This window comes from Hyla sarda, chromosome 9 (assembly GCF_029499605.1).
Source record: "Hyla sarda isolate aHylSar1 chromosome 9, aHylSar1.hap1, whole genome shotgun sequence".
NCBI classification, from domain to species: domain Eukaryota; kingdom Metazoa; phylum Chordata; class Amphibia; order Anura; family Hylidae; genus Hyla; species Hyla sarda.
Genome location: NC_079197.1, coordinates 168,902,027 through 168,916,403, shown reverse-complemented (window position 1 = coordinate 168,916,403; position 14,377 = coordinate 168,902,027). Strand labels below are relative to the sequence as shown.

General features: G+C 42.3%; 1 protein-coding gene across 1 annotated transcript in view; it reads left to right on the top strand.

Moving 5' to 3' along the window:
* Positions 1-14,377, top strand: part of LOC130292016 (uncharacterized) — a 125,938-nt gene that overhangs the window by 46,845 nt on the left and 64,716 nt on the right. The window contains exons 5-7 of the mRNA XM_056541448.1: positions 7,422-7,513; positions 7,955-8,063; positions 11,377-13,389. Coding sequence (XP_056397423.1) covers positions 7,422-7,513; positions 7,955-8,063; positions 11,377-13,389 — 2,214 coding nt within the window. The remainder of the gene's footprint in view (positions 1-7,421; positions 7,514-7,954; positions 8,064-11,376; positions 13,390-14,377) is intronic.

Sequence of the window (14,377 nt, the reverse complement as noted above, 5' to 3'; positions counted from 1 at the left end):
TTGCATTTCAGATGTATAGGCCGGCATTTATTATCATTGTAGGTGTAAGTGAAGCATTTATCATTGTAGGTGTAAGTGAAGCATTTATCATTGTAGGTGTAAGTGAAGAATTTATCATTGTAGGTGTAGGTGAAGCATTTATTATCATTGTAGGTGTAAGTGAAGTATTTATCATTGTAGGTGTAAGTGAAGCATTTATCATTGTAGGTGTAAGTGAAGAATTTATCATTGTAGGTGTAAGTGAAGAATTTATCATTGTAGGTGAAGCATTTATTATCATTGTAGGTGTAAGTGAAGCATTTATTATCATTGTAGGTGTAAGTGAAGCATTTATTATCATTGTAGGTGTAAGTGAAGTATTTTTCTAGACTTTTTTTGTGTGCTGGTGATGTGTAGAAGCAACAAATGTAATAAATGGTCGCAGAGCATTTGATAAATTTTGTGCAGGTCTAAAATTTCTCTAAAATTTTCTCTAACATACTCTCACATACACCAAAAAGCTAAGTCTGGGCTGGTGTAGTTTTAGAGACTTTTCAGTGGCTTTGCGCCTTTTTGCACCTTTTCACACAAAGGCGCAGTTCATAAAACCTTTCCATATCATGTGCATTGCCAAAATCAGTGGATTGCAACTCAAAATCAGCAGAAATGTGTAAACAAAGGGGCAAAAAAGGGGCAAATAAACCCTGCTTGCGCCTTTTTTGCACCTTTTTTAGACACAAAAAACAGTCTAAAGACAATTATACATGTCGGCCATAGTGTATATTATAAGGAATTTTTGGGGTAGTACGGTTTTTATGGGCCACAATACATTACGGTATTGTATTCAGAGGATGCATGACAAAGTTATATTCAGAGAGCACAGTATGTGGCAGTATTATATTCAGAGGGTACAGTGTGATGTAGTTATATATTCAGAGGTTACGGTGTGTGGCAGTATTATATTCAGAGAGTACCGTGTGGGGCGGTATTATATTCAGAGAGTACGGTGTGTGGCGGTTTTATATTCAGAGGGTACAGTGTGTTGTAGTATTTTCAGAGTGTGTACAGTGTGTTGTTGTAATATATTCAGAGGGTTCAGTGTGTAGTAGTATTATATTCAGAGGGTACAGTGTGTTGTAGTAATATGTTCAGTGTGTAGTAGTATTATATTCAGAGGTTACGGTGTGGCGGTTTTATATACAGAGGGTACGGTGTGTGGCTGTATTATATTCAGAGGGTTCAGTGTGTAGTAGTATTATATTCAGAGGGTTCAGTGTGTAGTAGTATTATATTCAGAGGTTACGGTGTGTGGCTGTATTATATTCAGAGGGTTCAGTGTGTAGTAGTATTATATACAGAGGGTACGGTGTGTGGCGGTTTTATATTCAGAGGGTATAGTGTGTTGTAGTATTTTCAGAGTGTGCAGTGTTTTCAGAATTATATTCAGAGGGTGTGTACCAGTATTATATTCAAAGGATACAGTGTTTGGCAGTATTATAATAATTATTGTTTTCATATAGAGGATCAGAATGCGCTTACATAGTGAGGAGCCGTCTGGGCGTAAAGTTCTGCAGAGAGAAGATTTAGCTAGAACAAGTCCTGGCGGTATGTACCATCTGGATTAGATAAGGAAAGACTATAGAGAAGACGTCACCTGTAGTCACTGATATCATTCTGTATTGTCCTCGTTATGTCCTATCAGAGCTGTAGTCACTTCTAAGTTCTGCAGTAAGATGGGTGGAACAACAACTCCCAGCAAAACCTTACCACATGCTTAAAGGGGTTATCCAGGAAAAAACTTTTTTTTTTATATATATATCAACTGGCTACAGAAAGTTTAACAGATTTGTAAATTAGTTCTATTAATAAAAATATTAATCCTTTCAGTACTTATGAGCTGCTGAAGTTGAGTTGTTCTTTTCTGTCTAAGTGCTCTCTGATGACACCTGTCTCGGGAACTGTCCAGATTAGAAGCAAATCCCCATAGCAAACCTCTTCTACTCTGTGCAGTTTCCGAGACAAGCAGAGATGTCAGCAGAGAGCACTGTTGCCAGACAGAAAACAACAACTCAACTTCAGCAGCTGATAATTATTGGAAGGATTAAGATTTTTTAATAGAAGTATAAAAAATATTTAAAAAAAAAAAGTTTTTCCTGGAATACCTCTTAAAGGTCATACTGGAAGCTGTAGTTTTAAATGGTAAAAACTTCTTCAGCACTTTCCCATTCTGTGGCAATTAATGTATATATATATATAAGCACGTGCGCGGCGTGAGTTTGTGCTTTAGGGTGCACACCCTAATGCAAAAGGCAGCGCACACCTATGATAGAGACGTGTCAAAGGTTTTGATCGGTCCCCTATGGGGCATAAAATATAGCGATAAATATAAAAAAAAAGTTACCAAATTTAAATAAGCACCATCTTTAACCCCTTAAGGACCAGGGTTTTTTCCGTTTTTGCACTTTTGTTTTTTCCTCCTTACCTTTAAAAAATCATAACTCTTTCAATTTGACACCTAAAAATCCATATGAGGGCTTATTTTTTGCACCACCAATTCTACTTTGTAATGACATCAGTCATTTTACCCAAAAATCTATGGTGAAACGGAAAAAAAAATCATTGAGACAAAATTTTAAATAAAAACGCCATTTTTTTACTTTTTTGGGCTTCTGTTTCTACGCAGTAAAAATGACACCTTATCTTTATTCTGTAGGTCCATACCATTAAAATGATCCCCTACTTATATAGGTTTGATTTTTTTCGTACTTCTGAAAAAATCATAACTACATGCAGGAAAAGTTATACGTTTAAAATTGTCATCTTCTGACCCCTATAACTTTTTTATTTTACTGCCTATGGGGCGGTATTGTGCCGTGATCTGAAATTTTTATTCATTTTTTTTTAGATGATATAAAAAGTGACCAAAAATACACAATTTTGGACTTTGGAATTTTTTTGCTTGTACGCCATTGACTGTGCGGTTTAATTAAAGATATATTTTTATAATTCGGACATTTCCGCAGGCGGCGATACCACATATGTTTATTTTTATTTACACTTTTTTTTTTTTATTGGAAAAGGGGGGTGATTCAAACTTTTATTAGGGAAGGGGTTAAATGATCTTCACTTTTTTTTGTCTTTTTTTTTTGCAGTGTTATAGCTCCCATAGGGACCTATAACACTGCACACACTGATCATTGTTATCCCATAGGGGGCTATAACACTGCACACACTGATCATTGTTATCCCATAGGGACCTATAACACTGCACACACTGATCATTGTTATCCCATAGGGGGCTATAACACTGCACACACTGATCATTGTTATCCCATAGGGGGCTATAACACTGCACACACTGATCATTGTTATCCCATAGGGGGCTATAACACTGCACACACTGATCATTGTTATCCCATAGGGGGCTATAACACTGCACACACTGATCATTGTTATCCCATAGGGACCTATAACACTGCACACACTGATCATTGTTATCCCATAGGGACCTATAACACTGCACACACTGATCTTTTACAATGATCACTGGTTTCTCATAGGAAACTCTTGATCAATGATTCTGCTGCTTGACTGCTCATGCCTGGATCTCAGGCACTGAGCAGTCATTCGGCGATCGGACACCAGGAGGCAAGGTAGGTGACCCTCCTCGTGTCCTACAGCTGTTCGGGACGCCGGGATTTTGCCGCAGACATCCCGAACAGCTCCCTAAGCTAACCGGCAGTGATTTACTTTCACTTTAGACGCGGCGTTCAACTTTGAACGCCGCGTCTAAAGGGTTAATAGCGCACGGCACCGCGATCAGTGCTGCGCGCTATTAGCCACTGGTCCTGGCCGTTGTTAGAGGCCGGGCCCGACCGTCGTGGCCTCGCGTTATAGAAAGGGAAAGGACTCAGGACGTACCTGTACGTCCTTGGTCCTTAAGAGGTTAAAGGGGTACTCCACTGCTCAGTGTTTGGAATAAACTGTTCCGAACGCTGGAGCCGACACCGTGAGCTCGTGTGACGTCATAGCCCCGCCCCCATGATGTCACGCCCCCTCCCATAGACTTGCATTGAGGGGGTGGGTGGGGCGTGATGTCATAAGGGGGCGGGGGTATGACATCACAAGCTCCCACCGCTGACTCCAGCGTTCGGAACAGTTTGTTCCAAACGCTGAGCAGCGGAGTACCCCTTTAATAAAAGTTCAAATCACCCCCTTTTTCCCATTTTTCAAATAAAATTATGTAAACAAAACTAAACATATGTGGTATTGCTGCATGCAGAAATTTGGTATCCTTGTAATAGTATGAACCTACAAAATAAAGATAAGGTGTCATTTTTACCGAAAAGCGGACTGCATAGAAACAGAAGCCCCCAAAATTAGCAAAATGGCATTTTTTTAAATAGTTTTTTTATTGGTCCTACTGTGTGTCTGATCGCCTGAAATCCAGGCATGAGCAGTCAAGCAGCAGAGTTATTAATCAATGTTATCCTATGGGATAACAATGATCAATGTAAAAGATCAGTGTGTGCATTGTTATAGCCTCCTATGGGATAACAATGATCAGTGTGTGCAGTGTTATAGCCTCCTATGGGATAACAATGATCAGTGTGCGCAGTGTTATAGCCTCCTATGGGATAACAATGATCAGTGTGTGCAGTGTTCTAGCCTCCTATGGGATAACAATGATCAGTGTGTGCAGTGTTATAGCCTCCTATGGGATAACAATGATCAGTGTGTGCAGTGTTATAGCCTCCTATGGGATAACAATGATCAGTGTGTGCAGTGTTATAGCCTCCTATGGGAGCTATAACATTGCCAAAAAAAAGTGAATAAAGATCATTTAACCCCTTCCCTAATAAAAGTTTGAATCACCCCCCTTTTCCCATTTAAAAAAAACCTGTGTAAATAAAAATAAACATGTGGTATCGCCGTGTGCGGAAATGTCCGAATTAAAAAATATATAATTAAACAAACCACACGGTCAATGGCGTACGCGCAAAAACATTCCAAAGTCCAAAATAGCGTATTTTGTCACTTTTTATATCATGAAAAATTTTTTCAAAACCGATCAAAAAGTCTGATCAATACAAAAAGTCCAATCAATGCTAAAAGCTTCAGATCACAGCACAAAAAAATTTGCCCTCATACCGGCCCGTACGCGGAAAAAAAAAAAAAAATTATAGGGGTCAGAATATGGCAATTTTAAACTTATACATTTTCATGCATGTAGTTATGATTTTTTCCAGAAGTCCAACAAAATCAAACCTATATAAGTAGGGGATCATTTTAACCGTATGGACCTACAGAATAAAGATAAGGCGTAATTTTTACCGAAAAATTTACTGCGTAGAAATGGAAGCCCCCAAAAGTTACAAAATGGTGTTTTTTCTTCAATCTTGTCGCATAATGATTTTTTTTCCCCGTTTCGTTGTAGATTTTTGGGTAAAATGACTGATGTCACTGCTAAGTAGAATTGGTGGCGCAAAAAATAAGCCCTCATATGGATTTTAGGTGCAAAATTGAAAGAGTTAAGATTTTTTAAAGGAGGAAAAAATAAAAATGCAAAAATGGAAAAAACCCTGGCCCTTAAGGGGTTAAAGGACACTTTTTGAGGCTATATTTGGCTCTGTGGGACCTGAGGATAGGCAAGTTCATACGACGCCACAGCCACTGTATAGATCACGAGCCACTTATACAACAACCTCACTCGGGACCGATTTAGGAGGTGAACCAGTCCTGACACGATATACTTCCTCACTAGACCGGGTTTTTAGGAATTCTGACCCAATGGGTGATGTAGGGACTTTAGGGGAAAATTTATCAAAACCTGTACAGAGGAAAAGCTGCCCAGTTGCCCATAGCAACCAATCAAGGCCTCTGCAAAATGAAAGAAGCGATCTGATTGGTTGCTATGGGCAACTGGGTAAGTTTTCCTCTGCGCAGGTTTTGATAAGTCTCCTCCACCTTTTTGGGAAGATTTATCAAAACCTGTGTGGAGGAAGAGTGGTGCAGTTGCCCATAGCAACCAATCAGATCGCTTCTTTCATTTTTCAGAGGCCTTTTTAAAAATGAAAGTGAAACAGTCTGGTTGCTATAAGCAACTGCACTGCTCTTACTCTACACAGGTGTTAATGTCTCCCCCTATGCACCTTCTAAATGCTTTTAGAAGACTTGGATACCTTTTATTGATATATATTTATTCATTTATATCTCCGCAGTGTCAGATCCTTTCTATTTAAGTTCACTCAGCTGTCACTCCGATGTCTAACCACAAAATGACCGACCAGATATTAAGCCTCACCCTGGAGGTCATCTACCTGCTGACTGGAGAGGTAAGGGCTTCTTCCAAACGGTGGACCACAAGATGTTGCAAAACTACAACTCCCAGCATGCCCGGACAGCCGTTGGCTGTCCGGGCATGCTGGGAGTTGTAGTTTTGCAACATCTGGAGGTCCACCGTTTGGAGACCACTATTCTAGAAAGTGTCATATGACTAGACATGGCCGTAGAGAAGATGAGAGTGATGTTTATCATGGTGTCTTCTCCATACACAGGATTGCACCATAGTGAAGAAATCTGGCGAGTGCTTGGCGTCCAGATCTCACCCTCGTGAGTCGGAAGGAGACGAGGACCAAAGCCCCACCATGATGCCTTCATCTCCCTCGGTGACCGGTCCTGAAGATAATGAGCAGAAGATCCTAGAGGTCGTCAATAAGATCCTTCAGATGCTGAGCGGAGAGGTGAGCGCTGCAGGGAATGCTGGGACATCACAGGTATAATGTGTCCGGATGATGACCGTATCATTGTGTCTGTCAGGTCCCTATAAGGTGTCAGGACGTCACTGTCTATCTCTCCATGGAGGAGTGGGAGTATTTAGAGGGACACAAGGATCAGTACAAGGACGTCATGATGGAGGATCAGCAGCCCCTCACGTCACAGGGTAAGAGGAGACTTTAAATAACTGTAAAGTGGGGCAGTGTTAGAGGTCAGCTTGGTGTTTCCCAAGCAGGGTGCCTCCAGCTGTTGCAAAACTACTATTCTCAGCCCTTGGCTGTCCCGGCATACTGGGAGTTGTAGTTAACCAACAGCTGGAGGCACACTGGTAGGGAAACACTGCTGTAAACTATTTTCTCCCATTCATCCGTGCATGTGCACTCTCAACTCATTCGTGCATTCATGGCTTTCCGTACATGCTGGAAGTTGTAGTTTTGCAACAGCTGGAGGCCCACTGTTTGGGAAACACTGCTGTAAACTGTCTTCTCCTATCCATCCATACGCATGCACGCTCATCTGTGCCATCCATCCATACGCATGCACACTCGGCTCAGCTGTGTGTTCAGGGCTATCCGGGCATACTGGGATTTGTAGTTTTGCAATACAGCTAGATGCACCTTTAATCCAATGTGTACACCCCTTTTGTATCTATGAATTTCTTACAGATGGAACCAGCAGAAGTATAACACCAGAGAGCTGTCCCAGTCCCCTCCCAGATAATCCCTTGGATGATGATGATGGTATTGATGAGAATGAGGTAGAGAAACGAGAAAGGAAAACACAAATATTGCCTTTAAGGGGTGGTTTAGTGAAGGACAATCTATTCCCTATCCAAACAATAGGGGATAAGTAGCTGAATGTGGGGGGGGAAGGGGCTGACTGCTGGAACCCCCCCCCAATGATCTCCTGCACGGCGCTTTAGCTCTCCCAATGCACGGAGCGGGGGTCAGCACACGCCCCCCATTTAGTACAGCACTCCAGTATCTCCGGCTCTCCCTTAGAGATCAATGGGAGGGCTTGTGCCTACCCTGCTCTGTGGGGATCGGCACAGGCCAGGCAGGAGATTGTGAAGGGGTCTCAGCGGTTGGACCCCCGTGATCAGACACTTGTCCCCTATCTGTTGTCCTTCACTGCAGTATTGCTTTAAAGAGACATCACTACATCAAACTGTATCTAATCTACCGCAATTGTGTTTTAGCTTGATGAACATATCATTGTCAAAGTGGAAGACACAGAGGGAGATGAGGAGTATTATAGAGGGGATCTCCCATGTAAGGAGGAGGAAATAGCGACTGATATCAGGACAGGTGAGTGATATCCACCCAGTACTGGATGAGTCACACATTTTCTTAATTCTTGGTGATAACAGTTCTTAAAGGGGGTACTCCGCTGCTCAGAGTTTGAAACAAACTGTTCCGAATGCTACAACTGGCATCGGGAGCTTGTGACATCATAGCCCCACCCCCTCATGACGTCACGCCTCGCCCCCTCAATGCAAGTCCATGGGAGGGGGCATGACAGTCGTCACGCCCCCTCCCATAGACTTGCATTGAGGGGACGGGGCGTGACGTCATGAGGGGCGGAGCTATGAAGTCACAAGCTCCCGGTGCGGTCTCCAGTGTTGGGAACAGTTTGTTCCAAATGCTGAGCAGCAGAGTACCCCTTTAATCCAAACCTTCCTGTGTCAGTAATGGGGAACATGGGGTTAAAGGGGTATTCAGCATATATACATTTTTTATATGTTGCTGGGGGTTCTACGGGGTCTTCCGGTCCTCCTCATATTGCTCTGCTTCCTACGTTTTTATTTTGTTTTCTTTAATCGATCACGTTATCATAGGAATTGGCTGTCTCTGTCATCGGGACCACCTTCTGAAATGGACACTCAAAATTTAAAACCTTTTATATGTTGTTCATTTTGGCAAAACATTAACCTTTCTAATAAACCTTTATAACAATGGTTTCCTTACCTTATAAAAAATGGTTTCCGTTATATAGAAATCATGGCTTTAAAAATGAACCACTAGGGGTCCCCATAACTTCCAGAAAATAATCCTGTCCATCTGCAGCATCATCTTTGTCACAGCTGAAGCACTGGCTGGGAGAAAGTCCAGGAAGTGTTGAGCGGGACTAGCAATCCTGTGTTTACTCCTGTCCTATCAGACTGCAGCACGAAAACATAAAGTAGGGGGTTACAGAGAAGACTGCAGTGATTGGATGAAGAGACACAGCAGACTCAGGGAGGAAGTGAATGCATGGTGAGTGAAGGCGGGCTCATTGCTTGCTTTGGATACGCCCCTTCCTGAGCAGTGGATGTCAGAATGAGTGAGTAGCAGAACAGAGGGACTTGTGAGCCAAATACAGAAGCAAGACACATAACCCTTACCTGCCTCAGTCGCGTCCGATCGGCGATTGATTGCTCCAAGCCCGAGATTCAGGCTTGATCAATCGACAGCCTATAACACTTGATCAATGCAAAGCTATGGCTTTGCAGGGATCAGTGTAAAAGATCAGTGTGTGCAGTGTTTTGCGCCCTAAAAAAAGTTAATAAAGGTAATTTAACCCCTTCCCTAATAAAAGTTTGAATCACCCCCCTTTTCCCATTTAAAAAACAAAACAAAAACAGTGTTAATAAAAATAAACATGTGGTATCGCTGCGTCTGAAAATGTCCAAATTATAAAAATAAATCGTTAATTAAACTGCTTGGTCAATGGCGTACGCGCAAAAAAAATCCAAAGTCTTTTTATATCATGAAAAAATTACTAAAAAGAAATCAAAAAGTCCGATCAATACAAATGGTACCAATAAAAACTTCAGATCACGGTGTAAAAAATGAGCCCTCATACTGGCCCGTACGCGGAAAAAGAAAAAAGTTATAGGGGTCAGAAGATGACAATTTTTTTACGTATAAATTTTCCTGCATGTAGTTATGATTTTTTTCAGAAGTCCGACAAAATCACCTATATAAGTAGGGGATCATTTTAACCGTATGGACCTACAGAATAATGATAAGGTGTAATTTTTACCGAAAAATGCACTGTGTAGAAACGGAAGCCCCCAAAAGTTACAAAATGGCGTTTTTTCTTCAATTTTGTCGCACAATGAATTTTTTTTCCGTTTTGCCGTGGATTTTTTGGTAAAATGACTGATGTCACTGCAAAGTAGAATTGGTGGCACAATAAATAAGCCATTATATGGAATTTTAGGTGCAAAATTGAAAGCGCTATGATTTTTAGAAGGTGATGACGAAAAAATGAAAAAACGGAAAAACCCTGCGTCTTTAAGGGGTTAAAGAGCAGGTAACCCAAAGGCAAGGAGAGAGAGGTCAGGTTCAGCTATTTTTGTCCAAGTGTGTCCTGGGCAGTAGGTGCATATACTGCCCCCTGTGCATGTATGAGATAACTACAGATTATACAGTCACACTGCATTTAGGCCTTTGCACAAGTAGAGACGAACCTATAAAAGAGAGACCTTAACTATATAATGTAATGCAGTCTCTTTTATGACATCTGACTCTTTTGCCAGTCTCTTTTATGACACTCTCTAAGAATTCAGATGTATTCGCCTTAACATACATTGAATATACTGGTTAAGTGTCTTATGTGGAGAGTTAGTGTACATTTGCCAAAAAGCAAAAGGTGCAAAAAATTCCAGCTCCCAAAAATCGATAAAATCCCAAATTCATTAAATCATATTAAAATGATACCCAAAAATAGTGGAGAGTAAAAACAAGCAGAAACGCTGGCGTTTGTAGAAGATAAAAATATTGTTCCTTTATTTATATTTTTAGACCTATTCGACTGATCCTCTTCATGAAATGTAATACAGCAAGAAAAAAAACGTGGTTTCAAATGACAGGAGGTGCTCAACCCCAAATGTAGTTGTGCAATTATGCTGGGGGAGCAGATCCTGCCCTTGTAGTCCGTTGCTAGGGGCGATCCCCAGCTTAAAAATGCATTCAATGGGGGATGCCTGCAGCAGACTACAAGTGCCACAATGGCATCCTACATCCAATGGCATGCTACTTTAGGTTGGTTTCACACAGCTGTATTATACGCAACGCTTAAAGGGATATTCCAGCCTCTGCAAAATAAATCTGGGGAGGGGATATAGAAAAGAAGCCATACTTACTTAGGCCTGGTCTCCGCAGGCCCTGTTTGCCTCTGTCAGGTCCCCAATCTTCTCTCTTCTTCCTGCTTCCAAGACGAGGACCTGTCAGCTCAGCCAATCACTGGCCCCAGTGGTGTCCTATCTGGGCTAGTGATTGGCTGAGCTAGCAGGTCATTCTCCAGGCTCTAATCTAGGAAGAAGATAGAAAAGATTGAGACTGTGCGGATGCAAACAGGAGCTGCGGGGGACTGGGGCTGGGTAAGTATGTGGTTTTTCTACTTTCTCTGCCTCAGCAGTATATTATTTTATTTTTTGTTTGGAGTTCGCCTTTAAAGTCTGAAACCCTCAGCTTCCCTGTGGTTTTACTAATCATAACCTTAATTAGAAATCTACAGTGATTTAAGTTCCGTTTGGTGGAACCGAGAGGGGTTTGGTGTTGTGTTCAGAATATGTGTCTACATTACGACAATGGAACATTGTTTTTATATATATTATTTTCTTATTCCCAACAGATGCCCTATTGAGTCTCCAGTGTACCCCTCCTCCTCCTCCATCTTCTGATTGTGACGTAGAATACTATACCATAAGAAATATTTTTGGAGAACACTTAAGTACCTCAAAACTACCTTTGGCCATTCACAGCAGAGATTTCTCAGCTGATCCTGATACTCTAGAAGGAACTTCATCTGATCAGTCACAGACTGTTAAACAGCCCCTCTGCTTTGACACAACAAATCACACCGAGGACGAACAGTTTTCATGCTTGGAATGCGGAAAATGTTTCACTGATGAAACAAGCCTCCTTGAACATCAGAGAATCCACACAGAAGAGAATCCGTATTCATGTCTGGAATGTGGAAAATCTTTCACTTGGGCATCGCATCTTCGTGAACATCAAAAAACCCACACAGAGGATAAGCCGTTCCCGTGCACAGTGTGCGGGAAATGTTTTGGTCAGAGGACAGGTCTTGTTAGACATAAGAGAATTCACATAGGGGGGAAGCCATTTGCATGCTCAGTATGTGGGAAATGCTTTAGAACTAAGCAACATCTAGTGGAACATGAGAGAATTCACACTGGGGAGAAACCATTCACATGTTCAGAATGTGGGAAATGTTTTAGATTAAGAAACAATCTTTACGTACATAAGAGAATTCACACAGGGGAGCGTCCATTTTCATGTCCAGATTGTGACAGAACTTTTACTCAGAGATCAGAACTTACTACACATATCAGAAGTCACACAGGTGAGAGACCATATGCTTGTACAGAGTGTGGAAAAGGTTTTACCCGGAAGCGAAGTCTTATTGAACACCAGAGAATCCACACAGGGGAGAGGCCCTATGGATGTACAGAATGTGGGAGGAGATTCAACCAAAAGCAAGCGCTTGTCGTACATCGGAGAATTCACACAAAGGAAAAGCCATATTCATGTGCAGAGTGTGGGAAACGGTTTAACCAGAAACAAGCACTTATCGTACATCAGCGAAATCACACAGGGGAGAAGCCATATGCATGTGCAGAATGTGGGAAAAAGTTTATCCAGCTACAGACTCTGATCGTACATCAGAGAAATCACACTGGGGAGAAGCCATTTGCCTGTGCAGAATGTGGGAAATGTTTTGCAATTAAAACAAATCTTGATGAACATCAGAAAATTCACTCAGAGGAGAAGCCTTTCTCATGCTTGGTGTGTGGGAAATGTTTCAACCGAAGAGCAGATCTTATGAGACACCAGAGAATTCACTCGGGGGAGAGGCCATTCTCATGCATATTATGTGGAAAGTGTTTTACAAATAAGCAACATCTAGTGGAACATGAGAGGATTCACACTGGGGAAAAACCGTTCCCATGTTCAGATTGCGGAAAACGTTTCAGATTAAGAAACAATCTTTATGTACATCAGAGAATTCACACGGGGGAGCGTCCATTTTCATGTCCAGAGTGTGATAAAAGTTTTACCCAAAGATCCGATCTTGTTGCACATAAGCGAAGCCACACGGGGGAGAAACCTTATTCATGTCCAGAGTGCGGGAAATGTTTTACACGTAAAAGAAGTCTTGTTGAACACAAGAGGATCCACACAGGGGAGAAGCCATTTTCTTGTACAGAATGTGGGAGATGCTTTAATCAGAAACAAGCGCTTGTCGTACACCGAAGAATCCACACAAAGGAGGCTCCGTACCTGTGTTCAGAATGTGGGAAACGTTTTAACCAGAAACAAGCACTTATCGTACATCAGAGGAAACACACTGGAGAAAGGCCATATTCGTGTCCAGATTGTGGTAAACGTTTTATCCAGCTACAAACTCTTATTGCACATCAGAGAAAGCACACCGGGGAGAGGCCATATTCATGTGCAGAATGTGGACAACAGTTTATGCAGAAGCAGTCTCTTCTCGCACATCAAAGGAGTCACTCCAGGAAGAAACTGTTAAAGAAAAAAACAGAAATTTCCGCTCTTATCATCGACGAAGACTCGGACCTGCATGAACAGCTGGGAGCAGAGGACAATAGTCCAATATAACAGAGAAGATCCAGCACTGATTGCGGGGGTCCGACCACTGAGACCCCCCGTGATCTAACATTATGTTCAGAACGCTGGCTGGTTGTGACGTCACATTACGCCCCCTCCATTTATGTCTATGGGAGGGGGAGTGACGTCCGTCTTGCCCCCTCTTATAGATATGAATGGAGGGAGCCTGACGGCACGACCACCCGGAGCCAGTGTTCTGAATGTAATGTTTAGAATGCTGGGGTACCAGCCCGGGAATCGGGGGGTCCAACCTCTTTGGATAGGGGATAAAAGTCTAGGGGCAGAGTACCCCTTAAGGCTACTTTGGCAAAGTGTATCAATATGGTATAAAAACATTAAGTTTTGACTTGTTTCAGCATAATCTCCTTATAGGTCTATTCACACGTAGAGTATTCTGCGCAGATTTGATGCACAGGATTACAAGCTGTGCTCAGTCAGTTTACATTGAAATCTGCAGCAGAAAATCCTGCGCATAAAATCTGCGCAGAATACTGTACGTGTGAATAGACCATTAAAGGAGTAGTCTCGTGGAGAAAAATGTATCCTCTATCCAAAGGATAAGGGATAAGTTTTACTTTAGATCACGGGGGGTCCGAGCGCTGGGTCCCCGCAATCTCATGTATGGAGCCCCGGCTCTTCCCAGAGCGTCGCGCCACGACCCCTGCCTGAAGCAGGGACCGCCACACCCCCCTTCATATAGCTCTGTAGGAAAGCTGAAGATAGCTGAACGGCTCTCCCATAGAGCTATATGGAGGGGGCGTGGCGGTCCCCACTTTAGGCAGGGGTGGTGACGCTCCTCTCTGGGGGAGAGCAGAGGCTCCATACAGGAGATCGCGGGGGGCCCCAGCGGTCGGACTCCCCACGATCTAAAACTTATCCCCTAGTTTTTCTCCACCAGACTACTCCTTTAATCATATACAAACAGTATTTGTCTATGATTAAGGCGACTATGCCAAAACCCGTCAAATCTTAATTTT